The sequence below is a fragment of the Phaseolus vulgaris genome, chromosome 5 (genome assembly GCF_051622355.1).
Source record: "Phaseolus vulgaris cultivar YP4 chromosome 5, ASM5162235v1, whole genome shotgun sequence".
Lineage (NCBI taxonomy): Eukaryota > Viridiplantae > Streptophyta > Magnoliopsida > Fabales > Fabaceae > Phaseolus > Phaseolus vulgaris.
This window is the reverse complement of record NC_143502.1, coordinates 28,094,448-28,115,298: the sequence shown is the minus strand read 5'-3', so window position 1 is coordinate 28,115,298 and position 20,851 is coordinate 28,094,448. Positions and strand designations below refer to the sequence as shown.

The 20,851-nt window shown below is 41.1% G+C and overlaps 1 protein-coding gene and 1 pseudogene across 1 annotated transcript; one reads left to right on the top strand and one right to left on the bottom strand.

The window, feature by feature from the left end:
• Positions 1–427: 427 nt before the first annotated feature.
• On the top strand, positions 428–5,040 carry LOC137835357 (organic cation/carnitine transporter 4). The gene is made up of 2 exons (XM_068643832.2): positions 428–1,055; positions 3,680–5,040. The coding sequence occupies exons 1-2, from the start codon at positions 644–646 to the stop codon at positions 4,864–4,866; spliced, it is 1,599 nt and encodes a 532-aa protein (XP_068499933.1). The 5' UTR covers positions 428–643; the 3' UTR covers positions 4,867–5,040.
• Positions 5,041–10,499: 5,459 nt separating this feature from the next.
• On the bottom strand, positions 10,500–10,605 carry LOC137836263 (small nucleolar RNA R71; annotated as a pseudogene).
• Positions 10,606–20,851: the final 10,246 nt, after the last annotated feature.

Genomic DNA, 20,851 nt, shown 5'->3' with positions numbered 1-20,851 from the left:
AAAGCAAATAAAAGTAAGCAACACTTTGAAATCATTATGTCATAGGTTTTATTAATATACCGGCATATTTGACTATAAATCTTATAATATTAAAAGAAGAAAAAAAAGCAAGAAAATGAAATATGTTTTAAATTAAAATTCATTTACAAAGTAAATTAATTTGTAAAACTAATCTATAGTAAACAACTATTGTAATATTAATGATTAAGAAAATAAAATATTAAAAATATACTATTAATTAATTACATATACTCAATAAAACATATATTTTTTAATAAATTTAAAAATCATATTTAAAATTATTAATAAATAAATAAATAAAAACAGTATACTTCAGCTTTGAATTAAATAGATGTTATGTAGAACTGAAAGACCAACCTCAATTTAAACCAAGGAAGATTTAAATTAATCTAAGCATACTATTAAAGTAGGATATGTTTGATATGTCTTTGCTAAGGTTGTTAATATTACTACTATTATTGTTTTTTTATTATTATTATTATCTACTCTACATCAAATGGTAAAAAGTGTAAATGCAGTGACCACGTGATTCCTCTCAACTTATATTATCATTAGCGTCTGCAGAGAGACGGGAAGACCATTCAACAAACATAAGGAAGGCAAAAAAAGTGTTGATTTTGTAATGGCCACCACTCTGCCCTCCAACTTCGACGACCTCCGCTCGCCGATGCTGCTGGCGGCGGCCAAGAAACCAGCGGCGGAGAAGCTCTGCATCGACGACATGCTGCAGAAGTACTGCGGTGAGTTCGGGCGGTGGCAGCTCAAACACTTCATCCTCACCAGCCTCGCCTGGGCGCTCGAGGCCTTCCACACCATGGTCATGATCTTCGCCGACCGCGAACCAGACTGGAGGTGCGTCCCCGGCGCCGACTGTAACAGCGGAGGGGATGGCGGCGTCTGCGGTCTTTCGCCGGAGGCGTGGGAGTGGGCCGGCGGCCGCCACGGCTCCACCGTATCGGAATGGAATCTGATTTGTGGTGATAAGTTCAAGGTTGGGTTGGTTCAGGCCGTGTTCTTCGCTGGATGCATGATTGGTTAGTTATCTTTCTCCTTCTAGATTCTTCATTTGGGCGTTATAATTCTTGTGATCTGCGTGATCTTGAAAGGTTAGGTGATCCATTTAAAAAATATTGATGGCAAAATTAATGCAATAGTAACCAAATTCAAGTACAAAAATGGCTTATTTCTAGAGGCGGGCATTTTAGAGGCAATTTTTATGAAGATGAAATATCTGTTGAATTTTTAAAATATTTCAAAATGTTAATTTTAGATTTGAAAATAACACGTGGCTTATATAAATGTAACAATAAAGTATATTAAATCTGTTTCAAGAATCAAAATTAACATTTCAAAATATATTGGGGAGTATCTAAGAATATGCTTTATCCTTTTGAAAACTACACAGAAAATAGCCAATGAAATAAAAAAACATCACAGTTTAGGCAACGTTGGAGGATGTGGATAAGGAAAATTGTGTATGGTGTTTTGTTTTGTTTTGTTAATTTACTGAAAAATGTATAAATTTTTAGACAGCGCTCGTGCTGTGACGTTTTGTCAGTAATCCCTTGCAACTTGTAGCTTTTGTCGTGGACGAGCTTTTGAACTTTTTTAATAAGAGTTTAGAATAAGGTGTGAATGGTTGACTAAGTTTGAGAATGGCATAGTTGATTTGGTTGTTTTTGGGACTTGTGGTTATTATTGTTTGGGTTTGGAAGGGGCATTTGTTAGAATAAGATAACAGTTACGTAAAGAATAAAACGAAAACAAGATGGAGTTGAAGAAGATGAATATTTGGAAAATATTTAAAAGTCAGTTAGGAATGACTTAAGCAGAGAAATTGAGTTGAGATTGAGATGAAGGAATAAAAAAAGTGTGAATGAGAAACGGACTGGGACACCTTTCTTCTTTGTCCTTTACCCACTTAGATGCATTGCATGCACTTTTATATTATTTTTCTAATTTATGGATTTTGGTAGATAACTCGTGTTTTTTTTAATATAAACCTCATTTCAAAGGACAAGTGGATGACAACTTTTAAGCTATTTCGTTGCCAAAACTAATTATTTTATACATCTTCCTTTTGTTTTCGTTCTTTTGTTTCTTCTTCACATGTCACTTTCGTTTTTTTTTATATCTTGTATTGTTTGCAAAAGTCATTTTTTAATGTACACATTTCTTTACACGTAATAAAAATTCAATAAAGCTATTGTTAGGCCATGTTATAAGTAGAAGAGTAGGCTCCATTGTATTGTGTGTCCATAAACGTCTACTAGTATTATTCCAAAAGAAAAGTTGTTCAATAAAAGTTAAAGATAATGTAGTTGTAGGGCTAGGCTGGAAATTAGTTTTTCATATTTTGTAGTTATATTAGATACTAAAAGAAATTAAAAATAGTATGTAAAGAGACTTAAAAAATATTAAAATGATAATATAGCTCATATTAAAAGTGTATAGACTAGAAACGTACATATGACCAGTTTTGAAGATGACATGAACATAGTAAAACCTGAACAATGTCAGGGATTTGGTTTTATTAACAACGGTTATGCCATGAATATGCCAACAAAAATATGCGTCTTCCTAGCTACATTATTTCTGTAATCAGTGTGTCATTATTTGAGATAAAACTCACATAAACAGTTTGTTCATTCAATTCAATTGTTTTAGTGTATTATAAGAAATGAAACTTCAATGTAAGCTATTAGTGGAATCTTCAACATTAGTTGGTAGTGAAATAAATAGTCCCACCAGGAGAGTTTGAGTTGATAAGTGTTATAAAGTAAAATAAAAACAGTTATTATTAATATCACTCAGGCACAACTTATTGAACCCAAATTAAATTTAAGGTATCAAATAAAAGAGTAACTCCCTTTTAAAAGAGGGTCCCTTAACAAAACTTATTATTAATAGAATGACAGTGAAGTAGTTGGTTTTTTAAAAAATATATTTTTTTCAAATTAAAATGTTTCTGTCTTTTTTAGATTCTTTAAGAGTTTTTACATTTTGAAGTATCTTTTATTTTGGATATAACTACTTTTTTTGCTTTTTAAAATAATTTGATAATATGAATATTTGAATTAACAAACTTACTTTTAAATGTTATTTTATAATATTATTAAATAATTGTATCCAAAATAAAGGTATCAAATTTGTTTTCTTTGATATACACACATAATTATTAGTGATATATTCACAATCAATATTATTTATATAACTATTTGATAACTACTTAGTTAATTATTTATCAAAATATTATTAGTTAATTTAAATGATACTATTATTATATTATTAGAAAAAAAAATTATCATTTGGTTGCATATATGAAAAAGGTTCTCAAATTCATTCTCTTTTCTTCGTTATGGATTTCATAACTTTCATTTACCAAACAAATCTAGACATTAGACATTATATTTGACACTTGATAATTAATTATATTAATATTTTAAATATTTTTCATTTTTATTTAAAATATTTTTATATTATTATATTATTATATTATTAAAATGAAACTACTAAATGATTTTTTTTAAAAGGGTGTTAATATTATAATTTTTGATGGAAGAAGAAAATGATTGTGTGAAACCATCATCGCCCATTTCTTATTTCACCTTGTTCATTAATGGCGGAAAAGAAAAAGATATTGACAGTGAATTTTCAGGTGCTGGAATTTTTGGCCACCTCTCAGACTCCTCTCTAGGAAGAAAAGGCTCTCTCACAGTGGTTTGCGCCCTTAACACTCTCTTTGGCTGCTTAACAGCACTGTCCCCTAACTACTGGATCTACGCCCTCCTCCGCCTCCTCACCGGCTTCAGCAGCGGCGGCGTTGGCCTCACTGCCTTCGTCCTCGCCACCGAACCGATTGGCCCGACGAAGCGCGGCACGGCGGGCATGTCCACCTTCTACTTCTTCTCTGGCGGCATTGCAGTTCTCTCTGGCATCGCTTACATCTTTCAATCATGGCGCTATCTCTACATAGCTTCCTCCATCCCCTCCTTCCTCTACATCATCCTTGTCCTACCCTTTATCTCCGAATCCCCAAGATGGTTCCTTGTTCGCGGGAAAGTATCCGAAGCCACGAAGCTCATGTCCACCATTGCTTCTTCCAACGGGAAGCACCTTCCCGATGGTGTTTTCCTCGCTCTCGACGATGAAGCATCGTCAACAAAAATCCAAGGTTCAGGTCATGACATAACACTGATGACATACAAAAACGAAAGCATGGAAAACAAAGACGCGCTGGTGGGATCCATCGTAGACGTCATTCGTTCTCCCATCACCCGTGTAAGGTTGTTCTTAGCGGTGGCTCTTAACTTCTTAGGCTCTGTTGTGTACTACGGGCTTAGTTTAAACGTCATGAATCTCGAAACCAACCTTTACCTGAATGTGATATTGAACTCCGTGGCGGAGATGCCGGCGTTTACAATAACGGCGGTGTTTTTGGACAGGTTTGGACGGAAGCCATTAACGGTGGCGACAATGTGGTTTAGCGGGTTGTTTTGTTTGATGGGGAGTTTGACTGGCAACATTGGGGTGTGGAAGGTGGTGAGAATGGTGTGTGGTGTTTTGGGGATATTTGGGATGGCGGGGACTTATAATTTGTTGTTTATTTATACGGCGGAGCTGTTTCCAACAGTGGTGAGGAACGCAGCGCTTGGATGCACCACGCAAGCTGCGCAAATGGGAGCAATATTGGCGCCGTTTGTGGTGGTTTTGGGTGGGTGGCTGCCGTTTGCGGCGTTTGCAGCATGTGGAATAGTGGGAGGAATGTTTGCGTTTTATCTTCCAGAGACGATGAATCAACCTCTGTACGATACATTCAATGGAATGGAAGCAGGACTTGCTTGATGGTAGCTGATCTCATTATACATGTTTAATTAGGTCTTATCATTTGGTCTATCTTGCTGCATGGAACCTTTACTGTAATTTCTATTTTCTTTTTGTTAAATTTTGTAGAGTGCAAAAGTAACACATTTCTATGGATTTGAGGATTAAAGAACACCAACCATGTCCACAAACAAACCCATATACTTTTCTTTCTCTTTTTTCGTGCAAAACTAAAAAAACTAGATGGAACTTATTAAAATGAAGTTTAACACTTCTACCGGACATACCTCAGACATGGGTATCAGAGATCGGCATCAGATATCGACATCGGACATCGGTGGTCTAGTTGCGATAATGAGCCACGTAAGCGGGGCCCAAAAATAGTATATGTTGAAATATGTTGAAACCTAGATGTCAGAAAGACCTAAATCACGGGAGGGTTCATGCATATGGTGTGTATAGCACGTTCAGGTCTAGCACAAGTAAGTGTACCCTGGAGGCACCAAGGTCCATGAGCATTAGGGTTTCCAAGGAATGTTGCATGCATGACACGTGAATAATTAGGGCGCCTATAGAACATATGGCCCCGCAACCCTGGTGCATGAGTTGGTACCCTAGTGGCCATACTATTAAGATTTTACACTCCAGAAGAGAAAATTCCTGTGCGACAGCTATGCTAAGATTGTGCGCCACGCAACAGGATGCCTCGCTAATAACCCTAATTCCACTTAAGGAAAGGTCCTCGTGGGACAGGGAAGTTAACCTAGATACAACCTATAGAAAAGGTGGTAAGAACCCTAGAAAAGGTATGCTGTTTCTAAGACTAAAACTATTTTACATACTTATTGTTTCTTAGTCCAGCACTGACTTGACCATCGGAGTGCAATTAACAGGTAGGGTCCCCTCTATATCAACAGAGCCACTCTCTGCCACCCAAAGGAGAGTGTGGAAACCACCAGAAGTAGGAGGAGCCACCATCCACCTTTGAAGTCAACGACGGCTAGGTCAACCGACGAGAACATTTGGTGCCCATCGTGAGGCCCGATAAAACTAGATCTCACTTACAATGGTGTTGAGAGCCATCTAGCAACATGAGGAATACGAGACAAGGTGCATCTGCACTAGAAGGAGGAGACAACGTCTCCATGCAACAACTCATGGAGACCATTCACGCCCTCCAGTAAGCAGTGGCGGCATCTAAAGCTGACCAGGACAGGATTCTACCTGAGGTTCAAGCCGAACAAGCAGCCAACCAGAACTGATTCCAAGATGATTTAGCTGCGTCGCGAGCAAACAATGAAGAACTGCGCAGGGCCAATAAAGAACTTCGTAGAGATTTACAAACGCATGGGGGAGCGTACGAGTGATGAGCGAACTCCGCCCATCCTAGTTAGGGCTCGCCCCATGCCCTTTTCCCATGCAATCATGGACACAGTGATACCAACCAACTTTATGGGTCCAAAAATCACCTTCACAGGTGTAGAAGACCCGAAGGCCCAAATCACGACCTTCCATACTGATGGAAGAGGCCCCAACACCAATCCATTGAAAGGCCCCAACACCAATCCATTGAAAGGCCACCAAAATGTCAAATTGAGGCAACCACTAGAGTTATGGTCAAAGAGAGGTCAAGAGGACGCATTCTACATGTCATAAACTCTAGTGTAGATTAGATTTTAATTTCTTGTCAAAATTAGATTAGGAATTTTATTTGTAATTTTTCCTTAGATGAAATTTGGCACCTAAAAACCAACTTTGGTTAAATTAGGATTTCTAAAACACCTAATTTTAACCAAGGCCGGTTATGTTTAACCAAGGCACATTTTCCACATATTTCATATTTAACATGTGCTAAATGTTTTCCATCACATGTTAAATATGCTACATGTGCTCCATGTGCTAAGTCTAAAAATGGGCGCCACTTTCAAAGTTCTTTTCATTTGAAATTCCCTCCAAATCTCTTTTCATATTCAGCCCACTCTTGCTATATATAGAGGAGCTTGGGTCATGTAAATTCAAGATTAATACATGAGTGAATTGCTGCCAAAATTGTGCCAATATCACTCTTTGCCCAAAACCTCCTAGGTTAGTCTTTTAATCTTCACAAATTCGCCCTTTCCAAGTAGAGTTGGCCTCACCACTCTCAAATCCTACCTATCATGCACCTTCAAGGTCACCACCACTCTTAGGAGGACCTTGTTCCATCTCCAATCCGTGTAGCTTCCGCAATTCATCAACAAAACCGAAAATAGGAAGACACAAATCCATCACATACCCAGATGATGATATCAGGAGGCACCGACGCCATGCACCATAAGCTATTTATGGGAACATTCTCAGGCACAACGTTGGACTGGTTCATCAGTCTTCCCGATGGACACATTACCTCGTTTGATCAGTTCTCAACACTGTTCAAAGAGCAGTTCATCGTCAACCAGGCTCCCACTCCTGACTCTTTCGATCTCTTCGACCTTAAGCAATATTAGGGATAGCCTTTGAAAGATTTCTTAAACAGGTTCGGGGCACTGGTGGTGAAGATGCACACCAAGGATGAAGACATGATGGTACACACCTTCAGGCGAGGAGTGCTGCCAGGACCCTTTAGTTATTCTCTGATAAGGTGTCGCCCAAAGACGCTCAATGAGATTCGTCGCCGAGTCGTAACCCACATCGGCGCAGAGGAAGAGGTAACAGAAAAGCGTGGAAGTATTGGCCCTGCCAGACCTCGGGGAACTAGTCATCCTCAGCCCATGAGGGTGCACGAGGCTACGACAGAGAAGAAAGCCCCGAGAAAGCAGTCGCCGTATGAGACAAGGAAGCCCCTGACCAAGGAACGGACGAAAGAAGGCGCTCCTACCAGACACAACTTTCGAATGGACCTTAAAGAGCTAATTGTTATCCCCAATGTGGCAGACAGATTGAAGTCACCTCCGAAGACTGACAGGAGACTTGGGCCCAACAAAGACACTTGGTGCGAATTCCACCAAGCCTTTGGTCACAACCTGCACAACTGCCTGGCGTTGGGATACCAGTTAGACAAACTGGTAAGAATGGTTTCCTGAAGGAGTACCTATAAGAGAACCAAAGGGCCCCGACGTCAGCGATCCCCGCAGGAGATCAGGGACATGAAATACCTGTTCATAGAGAGATCAACACCATTTCTGGAGGATTCTCTGAAGGAGGATGTACCGCCTCCCAGCGAAAGAAGTATGCTAGAGAAGTGATGGCAGTAGAAGCAGGAGAGCCCGACCAGTTCCCGGAACCCGACCTCTTCTTCACGAAGGCCGATCTACAGGACATGGTTCCACATGACAACGACCCAATGATAATCTCAGTGGTGACGACAGGAAGGAAGGTACATCAAGTCCTCGTCGATCATGGGAGCTCGGCAGACGCGATGTTCTAGTCGACTTTCAATAAGCTGCAACTGTCAACCGATTGATAAGTGTCTAATTTTAGTAATATTTCATATTAAAATATAGGCACTTATGAGGATTTATTGCTAATTTACATATAAAATAATCCCTAATTTATAAATTTATACCTTCTTACATTTTTTATGATCTTTATTTGAATAAGAGTATTTTATTCCCAAATTTGGTGTTAATTGCAGATTTCCAAGGAAGATTGGAGATTTGGATTAAAGATGAATGATTTTAGCTAAAAAGATAAAGATAGAAGGTCCCATAATGGAAAAAGATGCAAAGAAAGATTGAGCCTTTTTTATGTTTTATCATTTACCCCATTAGCGCGACACAATAAACAACCTAACCCTAGAAAACTAGGATAAATAGAGGGCTAGAGGCTCAACCTTAGGGTGCCAGATTGAGAGGAAAACACCATAGAGTGAATTGTGACCCAATTGGGAGAATGGAAGGTGCTAGAAGTATGCGTGGCTAATTCTACCCTTTGTGGTTGGGAGTAATCTGCTCAAACTCTTATGTATTGAGGTGATATCTTATATATTAATATTCAGTTCTTGGTTGATTATTGATATTGTTGTTTTACTTTTAACTTTCTGTGACAAATTGAGAATCTTAAATCTGATCGGGAGGTATTTTTAGGGTTCAGACCTAAACAACAATACTTAACATATTTGAGTGCTAGGAATAGACTTGAAATGTTAATTGATATTAAACGTCTGAGCTTCATTCTGAGTTGTTCTTATAATTATGCGAGGGATCGATAGTTAGGGGACATTCTTAAGGATTTTATATGCGAGGAATCGATATAAATGATTTTTATACGGGCATCAATTTCAATCAAAGAACTTAATATTGACATGTTAATCAAAATACTTGAGAGTGAGAGAGATGAAACTAATCCTTATTTTTCCAATTGAAACAACTAATTCTTTGTCTGTTTTCTTATTGATCAGTGTCACCACAATTAATTGTTGTTCTGTTTTTATATTTAGCGATTATTGTACTCGATAATTCACTGTTCCTTGTGGGATCGATATCCGTCCTTAGGGACAATTATTACTTTTGACAAACGCGGTGCACTTGCCGTAAAAAGTCATCAAGTTTTTGGCGCCGTTGCCGGGAACAAGTTTAATTTGTTGAGTATAATTTCCTAAATATTGTAAATATTTTAATTGTTTTGATTTTTTTTTATTTTGTTTATTTTATTTCATTATAGATTTTATTTTATTTTAATTTATAGATTTTCTGTTTTAAAAAAAAATTGTTTTTATTTTTTATATTTTTATTTCTTTCTTTACGTTATTTATGTTAGTTGGTTTTTATTTTTATTTTATTTTATTTTGATTTTAATTTTGTTTTGTTTTCTTAAATTTTATTTCGTTTTTTTTTTTTACTTTTAGGTTTAGTTTACGTAGTTTATTTGTAGGTAGTTTTATTTAGGTTTATGTAGTTATTATTTATTTGTTTTAATTAATTATTTTTACGTAAGTTAGTTACAAATTTTGTTAGTTGTTTACAATTATACTTTTCAATTTTATTCTTGTTTAGCTTTATTTTATTTTATTTTTATTTTATTCTTAGTATTTATTTTTAATTTTTATGTACGTGATTTCTTGTTTTTAAGTGTTTTCTTTTATTCTGTTTTTAGTTTTGGTTTTATCTGTATATTTTTTTTAATATTTTTTTATTTTTCTCTTAACGTCATTTTATTGTTTTATTTTTGTTTTTGTTTTATTTTGTATTTTATTTTGCAGATTTGTTTTTCTTTTATTTTACTTTTTTTAAAGAAAAAAAATACTCTGTTTTTTTTCACTAATATATTTTAGGAAGAAAGCAACATGGCAGAAGAACAAGCACCACCTCCTAAGAGGACACTTGGAGATTATGTCATGTACCAAGGACCAAGGCATTATTCTAGTATCGCAATACCTGCTACCACTAAGGCCTTGAAAATAAATCCTAATTTTCTCACTCTCATCATTACTCATCAATTCAAAGCAATGGATCATGAGGATCCATGTTCACATTTGTCTACATTTTATGAATTGGTGGGAACAATGGGCTTTCAATCAAGTGATCTTGAAAATGCTTATATGCGTTTGTTTTCTTTGTCATTGGCAGGAAAGGCTAAGGATTGGCTCAGATCACTTCCAAATCAGAGTCTCACTAGTTGGAAGGAGGTAGAGGAAAAATTTCTGAAAAGATTTTTTCCAATTTCTCGCTACATCAAAGCAAAGTCTGAAATTTCTGTGTTTAGACAAGGAGTAGATGAATCATTCTGTGAGACATGGGAAAGATTTAAAATGTTACTTAGAAAATGCCCAAATCATGGGTTTGAAGATATTGCTCAACTGAGCATATTTTTCACCGGTCTCAGATCTAACACAAAGATGCTCCTAGATGTTGCAGCTGGCGACACAATGATGGCTCTTGATGTAGAACAAGCGACAAGGATTATTGTTGCATTGGTGTCAACTGATTATCAAGCCCAACATGATAGACAAAATACTCAGAAGGAAGGGTCGTTAGAAGATGCACTCTTGGCTCAAAATAAAATTCTGGCACAGCAGATTGGGCAACTAACCGCACAAATGGCTAAATTGCCCTAACAGTTATATGTTGTGCATTCATCTCAAAGCCAGAGTCAATCAATCATGTGTGATTTGTGTGGAGGTGATCATCTTAATGGTCAATGTTCTTATCTGAACAATTCATCTGAAGTTGAGGATTCATCCATGCTTGAAAGAATGAGTAAAGTTGAAGAAGCCCTAACAAAGCTTGTGATAATGGAAGAAAATAACATGACAACGATCAGGAATATAGAGATCCAAATGGGAAAAGTGGCTAAACAATTTGAAGAAATACAAAGTGGTCAGTTTTCAGTTGACAACCAAACCAATCCAAAAGAGCATTGCAATAAGGTAATAGCTGAAAAAGAAGATAAGACTGAGGAGTTAGAGAGAGAAATGAAAAGAAGTGAGGAAGAAAAAAATTAAAAATAAGGAGAGAAATGTTCTTGAAAAAGTTTTATCATATCCTCATCCTTCTTCAAAAACAGAGAAGGACAAAAAATTCTTTGACAAATTGCTCCCTATGAATTATTTTGCAGGAAATCTGAAGCAAGATTCAACATTTGAGAGATTTATGAAGAATAGGAGCTATACTGAAGAGAGAAATAGAGAGTTGGAGGCTAGATGCAGTGTCATGACTCAAAGGGACTTGCTTCAAAATTCTAAGAACTTAGGAGGTTTTAATCTTCCCGTGTCTATAGGTGCTTTATCTGTGGACAAGGTTGCACTGTATTTAGGCGACTTAGAGGTTCAACCCACCAAGATGCAGTTGGCAAAAAGATCCATCAAAGATCCTTATGGTGTGGTTGAAGATGTTCTTGTAACAAGGAAGAATGCATACAACATGATGCAACAAAGAGAGTTGTTCATCTTGAAATAAACAGGCGTCAAGCTAGATGACGTTAAACGAGCGTTTACTGGGAGGCAACCCAGTCCACATTTTAGTTTTATGTTGTTTTATTACCTTTGCTGATTTTATTTAAAATAAAAAATAAAAAAAAAGTAAATAATAATAATAATAATAATAAAAAATCCTATATGCCTCCTAATCGTTTTGCAGGTTATGTATTTTTGACCTGGGGACAGGTTTTATTATTCAGGGGGCAGATCCAACAAATGAAGCAAGACTGTAGATAAAAATTTTAACAAAATGCTGGATGACTTCTTAAGAAGAGAGGATTGAACAAAAATATGGTTTTATCTCTCTAATTCTCTTTTCTTTTCAGTTATTTGAATTTTTTCTTATTTTATTTATTTTATTTTTTGGTTATTTTGTTTTTTGTTTATTTGCTTATTTGTTTGGTTTGTTTTTATTGCTTATTTTGAATAAATTTCCTGTTTTATTAGTTTGGTAATTTTAAGTCTTGAATTATCTTTCTTGACTAAATTTCAGTTTTAATTTGTTTGTTTTCTAGTTTATTTTTTTTCAAATAAAAAAGAACTAGAATATTAATTTTGAATTGTGGAAAAAAGAATTTGTGTTTAAATATTAAATAGTGAGATGAATTAGACACAGGTTAGAAAAGAAAATATGATTGAATCCCTATTCAAATGTAGTTAAAATTATGATACATGAAAATTTAACAGGATGGTTGATTAGGACAGATAATGACAAGACAAAAAGGAATGAGACCATTTAAACCAAGTGATTGTGTGAACCTTAAACAATTTTGAGAGTTTTACTGATGAATTGACAGTTGTGGTTGCTTAATTTTTATTTTTGTTGCATCATAAAAGAGCATGAAGATGATTGAGGCATTTGTTTGTGTTAATTAGGAGCCAGGGCCAAAAAGCCAACCTTTATATTAGAATTCCATTTTTTTTATATCCCCTTTGGGCCAAGAAATTTTTTGTTAATATTGCACCTTAACCTTTATTGATATAATTTTTTACCCTTTAGCATGTCTAAGGAAGGAGAACATAGATGCAATACATATAGAAAAGGGAATGGTTGGTTCTGATTTTGAAAGTTCAAAAAGTTGAAAATAGGAAGAATCTTTTCCTATTATTGAAAAAAAAAGAGAAACAGAAGAAGAAAAAGAAATAAAAAAAAGAAAGATAGAAAAAAATTTCATGAAAATCATGAAAAGAAAGAAACTGAGGAAAAAGGTGACATCGAAAGAAAGTGATAATTATATAACATATATGTTCTCTATAATTGAATTGTAGGTATGTTCTTCTTCTTTAAGATGTGCATTTTGTTATCTAAGAAAAACCAATATTTTTTGGAAGCCCGGCCTCATTACAACCCTGTAAAAGACCTCAAGATTCATGTTTCTAATATGTTTGTGATTTGAAGATGAAATGAAAAGCAACTGTGATTTGTTATGATTCAGTGAAAATAGAGAGAAACACTTAACCGTGAGCATATCAGAAGATATTCCTTGATGAATTGTCATTTATTTGTTTTGATTTGATCCTGGAAATTGATTGTGTCTATAATTTTCTATATTTGAATTTGGAAGCATCATAAGTTTGTAATTTGAACTGTTGTTTAGTGAATTAAGCTGTTTGATATTTAAATTCAAATATATTCATTTACTTTGCTTGAGGACAAGCAAGATTCTAAGTTGGGGAGAGTGATAAGTGTCTAATTTCAGTAATATTTCATATTAAAATATAGGCACTTACGAGGATTTATTGCTAATTTACATATAAAATAATCCCTAATTTATGAATTTATACCTTCTTACATCTTTTATGATCTTTATTTGAATAAGAGTATTTTATTCCCAAATTTGGTGTTAATTGAAGATTTCTAAGGAAGATTGGAGATTTGGATTAAAGATGAATGATTTGAGCTAAAAAGATAAAGATAGAAGGTCCCAGAATGGAAAAAAATGCAAAGAAAGATTGAGCCTTTTTTATGTTTTATCATATAGCCCATTAGGGCGACACAATAAACAACCTAACCCTAGAAAACTAGGATAAATAGAGGGCTAGAGGCTCAACCTTAGTGATGGATATCCACTAGGAGAGGATTTTATTAATGAAGGAAGAGGATTTTCACCTAAACATTTGAAGTTCTTCCTTCTAGTCTTCTCACAAATTAAAAGAAGTCAAAGAGAAGATCAAGCCTAAAGATAAAGAAGTCTACAAACTCTCAAATAATAGGCTTTGTACCGCCTTGGTAGTCGGAAGTGATGACGTGGCACCAAGCTACAGTGTAGGCGTGTTGTCAAGGCGCCAGGTTGTCAGAAGGGGAGGAAGTCGGGGGCTCGTGAAGTCGCCAGTTGTTAAGATGGCGTGCTCCGATCTTTAGCATACCAGGCGATCGCCCAGTAGAAAGTGAAGTCGCCAGATGTGAACTCAGGCGACCAAGCGATTGGAGATCGCCAGAGCAAGCACATCGCCGGAGATGAAGGTGAAGCAGATTATGAAGGCGGCCGGCGAGACCACAGGGAAGGTGTACGAAGGCACCCTAACTCGCCAGTTCCAGTAGAGATCGCACTCCCAAGTTAGCTATGCACTGGGCAGTACCATGCATAAATAACATAGCCAAAAAGAAAGTCAGAAGCAGCGCCCAAGTCAAGGAGGCTCCAGATGAAGGCACGTGTACGACTGGATGCGAGCCACGTGTCCAAATCTGTAACTGCCAGGAGAGAGAAAGTAACCAGGTATATAAGAGTTCTCAACGAACTTTCTGAGGTACGCACGTTCAGATTACACTCTTTACGCTTGCGAGTTCTAGAGCTTACTGTGAGAGAGAACATTGCACGGTTCCTTGAGATTTCTTGAGTGTTCTTGCTCTTAGTATTTGGTGGTTCCGTCACTGACTTGGGCGTTGGAGTGCGATCGGCCGCAGCGGCGCCGCTCTGTTCTTTTTGCAGGTTCTTGAGGTGGATCTTGGAGAAGGACGGAGGTTTGAAGCGGTGCACACGTCGATCCTTTGACGAGGCAGGTTCCAACGTTCTGGTCAACAGGCAGGATCATCAGGCGCCCACCGTGGGGCCGTGTAAAACCTGTTCCCATCCACAGTGTGAGTTCTTGGAGGTTTTCGTGATTTTCTGTGTGGTTGTGTGCTGGTGCAACCGTAGTTTGCTGTTCGCTTGAGATTTGTTCGGTGTTTTCGCATTTTCCACCGTTCGTTTGGGTTTTTGTTCGGTGAAGTGAAGCTTTCTGCTGTTTACGTGCGATCTGTTCGGTGGAAGTTGAATTCCCTCGCTCGTTTGGTTATCTGTGGGAGAAGCGGCAGTTTCTGGTGCAGTTGTAGGTTTCGTTGAAGGTTCGCGGTGTTCTTGAGTTTTGCGGAGTTACGCGCAGTTTTCCCGATTGATCGCCGAATCGATCGTAGCTGAAGTAGGTGTTGTTCGCTGCATTCTGTGATTCGCTGAGTTTCATGAGAAAAATGAGAAGCAATCGTTCAAGTCCGGTTGCGCCCGTCGCTGCTGAAGGCGCCGCCGCCATGACCATGGCGCAGATGGCAGAGATGATGCGTTCGTTGCAAGCAACTGTGGAAGCCTCGCGCATAGAACATGCGAGAATGCATGAGGACCTGGTCGCCTCTCGCGCCAGGAATGAGGAGCTTAGCAAGGTGACTGAGGAGCTGCGCCAAGCTCTTCAGGAGCAGCAAGGGCGTTCTACTGCTGAAGAGGTTGCGCCGTCGTCGCCACCTCGTGTTTTTCCTATGCCTTTTGTTCAGGCGATTACTGACACGCCTATTCCTACAAGCGTGGTTCCCGTTAAGGCTGTTTTCACCGGCGTGGAGGATCCTAAGGCTCATCTCACCACGTTCCATACGCAGATGATGCTGTCAGGGGGATCAGACGCCGTGTATTGCAAGATGTTCGTAAGCACGCTCCAGGGAACGGCGCTGGAATGGTTTGTGAGCCTGCCTAATGGTCACATAACCAGCTTCCAACAGTTCTCGAAGATTTTTGTCGAGCAGTACATTGTGAATAAGGCACCGCCCAGGGTGTCTTATGATTTGTTTGATATAAGGCAGTATCAGGGAGAGTCCCTCAGAGACTACCTGAATCGCTTTGGGGCGCAGATGGTCAGATCGCCGGCCAAAGATGAAGAAATGCTGGTCTATGCATTCAAGAAGGGCGTGTTGCCGGGACCATTCTGCGAGGTGTTGATCAGGGCGCACCCCGCCACGTTTGCTGAGGTTAGGCGACTTGCGGTGGCCCACATCGCCGACGAGAGCGAAGTTGCCGAGAAGAGAGGAAGCGTGGCTCCCGCTAGGCCACGCGCCCAGACCAGGATCCAGCCACAGAGGGTGCTGGAGACAGCGCTGGCCAGGAGGGATCAGAGGACTCGCATCCTTGTGATCCAAGGAAGAACAAGGGTAGGGGCCAAGGACGCTAGCAACCAGCACGCCGGGAATACAATCGCCCGCCTAAGCACAAGTTTGTCATGGGATTGGCGGATCTGATCGCCATTCCCAACATATCCGCTAGGTTGAAGGCGCCAGAAAAGGTGGGCGACAAGGTGCTGGGACCAAAGCCAGACGCCTGGTGCGAGTTTCACCAAGGCTTTGGCCATACAGTGGACTCATGTTTAGCATTAGGATACCAGCTCGACGATCTGGTAAAGAGCGGGTTCCTAAACGACTATCTGTTGGATAGGAGGACGGGGGGCGCGTCGAGCTCCCAACCAGCAGGTGCTGAGGCTCAGCAGCACGAGATGCCTACGCACGGAGAAATCCACACCATCGCAGGGGGTTTCTTAGGAGGTGGATGCACCGCATCACAGAGGAAGAAGTACGCAAGGTCTGTGATGACGGTGGATATGTTTGAAGACCACTCGCCAGAAGTGGATATTACGTTCACCAAGCAAGATCTCCGGGATGTTGTGCCTCATGACAACGATCCCATAGTAATTTCGTTGATAACAGCAGGAAGAAAGGTCCACAGGGTGCTGGTGGACCAAGGAAGCTCGGCAGATGTGATGTTCTGACCGACTTTCACACAGTTGGAGCTGCCCCTTGACCAGCTAAGGCCCTATGGAGGGTGTTTGTATGGGTTCGCTGGTGACCAGGTGGAGGTCAGGGGGTACATAGAGTTAAGGACAACGTTTACAGACGTGGCGGGTTCAAGAACGGAAAAAATCAAGTATCTGGTTGTAAACGCTCCTTCAGCGTACAACATCCTGTTGGGGAGACCCACGCTTAACAGGATAGGTGCCATACCATCAACCCGACACATGAAGGTGAAGTTGCCGTCCATGGAGGGGGTGGTCATCACCATCAAATCCGATCAGAAGGAAGCAAAGAAGCGCTATGAGAATAGCCTGAAAAACAAGAGATCGGTGAGTTACGTAACAACCACCCCGCCTCCCGGCGTGAAGCCCAGACCGACGGTAACAGAAGAGGTCGCCGGGGGGGACGTGGAGATGGTGGACGCAGAGCTGGGGGAAGGGAATGCTGGTCTGGAGGAGGAAGAGCCAAGGAATCGCCCTGAGGAAGCGAGAGAACTGGGAATCGCCAGGGCGGTGATCGCCAGAGAAACCAGACCAAAACCCGTCGAGCAGTGGCTCGAGAGAGAAATCGGGGGAAAGATCTTCAAGCTAGGAAGATCCCTGGAGGTTGAGCTCCAGGACCAGATCGCCCAGGTGATTGAGCGGCATCTGGACGCGTTTGCATGGTCCGCTTCGGACATGCCCGGGATCGATCCCGACTTCCTGTGCCATCATCTGGCGATGGACAACTTGGTAAGACCGGTGCGGCAAAGAAGAAGAAAGTTCAACGAAGAGAGGAGGCAGGCGATCAGGGATGAAACACAGAAACTCCTCGCTGCAGGCCACATCAGGGAAGTTCAGTATCCTGAATGGTTGGCAAATGTCGTGCTGGTGAAGAAGAGTAACGGGAAATGGCGCATGTGCGTCAATTTCACTGACCTGAACAAGGCTTGCCCAAAGGATTCGTATCCTTTACCAAGCATAGACGCCCTGGTGGATAGTGCTGCAGGGTGTAAGCTGTTGAGCTTCTTGGATGCCTTCTCGGGGTATAATCAGATTAAGATGCATCCCATGGATGAAGAGAAGACAGCCTTCATGACGGAGAGATCGTGCTACTGCTACAAGGTGATGCCGTTTGGGCTGAAGAACGCGAGGGCCACGTACCAGAGGCTGATGGATCGAGTACTTGCACCGATGCTGGGAAGGAACGTGCAAGCGTACGTCGATGACATGGTCGTGACCTCGCCGGAAAAGAGCAAGCACGTTGCAGACTTGGAAGAATTGTTCATGATGATCGCCAAGTTCAGATTAAAGCTTAATCCAGAGAAATGCATTTTCGGCGTGGAGGCTGGAAAGTTTTTGGGTTTCCTCTTGACTGAAAGGGGCATAGAGGCCAACCCTGATAAGTGTGCCGCCATCCTGGCGATGAGGAGCCCAGCTACGGTGAAGGAGGTCCAACAGCTAACAGGTCGGATGGCAGCCCTGTCTCGCTTTGTGTCAGCTAGCGGAGAAAAGGGCCATCCCTATTTTCAGTGCTTGAGGCGCAATAACAAGTTTACGTGGACGAAGGAGTGCGAGGAAGCCTTCGTCAAGCTGAAGGAATATCTGGCGAGCCCGCCGGTCTTGTGCAAACCGCTGGTGGGAACCCCTCTCAGGTTGTATTTTGATGTAACTGAGAGGGCGGTGAGTGCGGTGCTCGCCCAGGATCAAGATCAGGCTCAAAAGCCTATTTATTTTGTGAGTAAGGTGTTGCAGGGCCCCGAAACGAGATATCAGGCCCTGGAAAAGGCTGCGCTGGCTGTGGTATTTTCGGCGAGGAGGTTGCGCCACTATTTCCATAGCTTCACCATTCTGGTGATGACTGACCTGCCCATCCAGAAGGTCTTGAAGAAGCCTGACGTTGCAGGAAGGATGGTGAAATGGGCAGTGGAATTGTCAGAGTTTGATATTAAATATGGGCCTCGAGGCCCGATCAAGGGGCAAATCTTTGCAGATTTCGTGGTTGAGCTCTCATATGAGGCGATGCGAGTTGAAGGGGACGACTTCCGTTGGGTACTCTCGGTGGATGGATCGTCGAACCAGCAGGGCAGCAGTGCTGGAGTCATTTTGGAAGGACCCAACGGCGTGCTGATTGAACAATCTTTGAGATTTGCCTTCAAGGCTAGTAACAATCAAGCAGAATATGAAGCGCTGATCGCCGGGATTTTGCTGGCCAAGGAGATGGGAGCCAGGGTGTTAATGGCCAAGAGTGACTCGCTGCTAGTCACAGGGCAAGTAACAGGCGAGTTCCAGGCTAAAGATCCACAAATGGCGGCCTATTTGGAGTATGTGCAGGAATTGAAGAGTTCCTTTGCCTCCTTTGAAGTAGTACATGTGCCCAGGGAGCAGAATGCCCGAGATGACTTGCTAGCTAAGCTCGCCAGCTCAGGCAAGGGGGGTAGGCAGAGGACGGTGATTCAAGAAACTCTGAAGACGCCGAGAGCATTTGTGGCAGATCACCTGGTTCTCCAGATAAGCAAGTCGACGGAGAAAGCAGCGAGAAGTCATAAGTCCCTGACGCAAGAGACTTTGAGATCGCCGAGAATTAGAGCATGTCGAGGAGAGAAGGTGAACATGACGCAGGTCTGCGCGATCCATGAGCCAGACACTTGGATAACACAGTACAAGCGATGCCTGGCAGATGGCCTTCTCCCACTGGATCCGATAGAGGCTAGGAAGGTAAAGAAAAATTCTAGCAAGTACACATTGATTGATGGCGATCTGTACAGGTTTGGGTTTACTCACCCACTCCTGGAATGCGTACATGGCGAGAAGTGCACGAGAATCATGGCAGAGCTCCACGAAGGTATATGCGGAAGCCACGTCGGGGGTCGAGCTCTGGCCGGAAGGACTCTCCGTACGGGGTATTACTGGCCATCGATGAGAGAAGACTGCAAGAAGTATACCCAATGTTGCAAACAATGCCAACAGCACGCCGTTTGGCACAAGGCGCCTCCCGAAGAGTTGAAGTCGATCTACAGCCCTTGGCCGTTTCATACTTGGGGAATCGACATCCTGGGACCTTTCCCGCTGGCGATCAGGCAGATGAAGTACTTGGTGGTGGCGATTGAGTATTTCACCAAGTGGATCGAAGCAGAGCCAGTGGCCCAGATCACCGCACACAAGATCGAAGGTTTCGTGTGGAAGAATATTGTGTGCCGGTTTGGAGTGCCCAAGCGCCTGGTGTCAGACAATGGGACTCAGTTTGCAAGCCACTTGTTGAAGAAGCTGTGCGAAGGGGTGGGAATTCAACAAGTGTTTGCATCCGTTGAGCACCCTCAGACGAATGGCCAGGTGGAGTCAGCTAATCGGGTGTTGCTGAGAGGTTTGAAGAGAAGACTAGAGAAAGCCAAAGGAAGCTGGGCTGAGGAGGTACCCCGTATAGTCTGGGCGTACCACACCACCGAGCAGTCAGGAACCCATGAGACACCATTCAGCTTGGTCTATGGGTGTGATGCAATGATTCCAGTAGAGATCCAGGAGAGCTCGCCGAGATTCCAGAACTTTGTAGAGGAAGACTCGAATGAAGAGAGAAGGCTGAACCTGGATCTACTGGATGAAATCAGGGAAGAGGCGAGATTGAAGGCTGAAGCAGTGAAGAGAAGGGTTGAACGAAGATACAACTCGAAGGTGATGCCAAGACAGTTTAGAGAAGGCGACCTGGTGATGAGGAAAGCCCACCAGTACGAGATGGAGAATAAACTGTCGCCCAAGTGGACAGGGCCGTTCAGAACCGAGGCGCTCGGGAACGGCGCCTACCGCTTAGAGACATTGGAGGGAGGGGCGATTCCTCGCACTTGGAACGCCACGCACCTGAAGTTGTATTACAGTTAAGAAGCCTTGTAAGTAAAGACAAACGCGAAGTTATATTACAATGTCTCTGTTAAAACAGTTCGAAGGGGGCACTCTTTTTTCCCTAAGGAGGGTTTTTAATGAGGCCACCCAATAAAGAGAAGTTTTCGAAGTACAAGTTGTTTTAGATTGCGTGCCTGTTGTTTTCAGAAAGTTTTGAAGAAAGACCTTGTCACTTGTATGTGGCTTAAGGCAAGTTAAAGATATGTTGCATGCTTT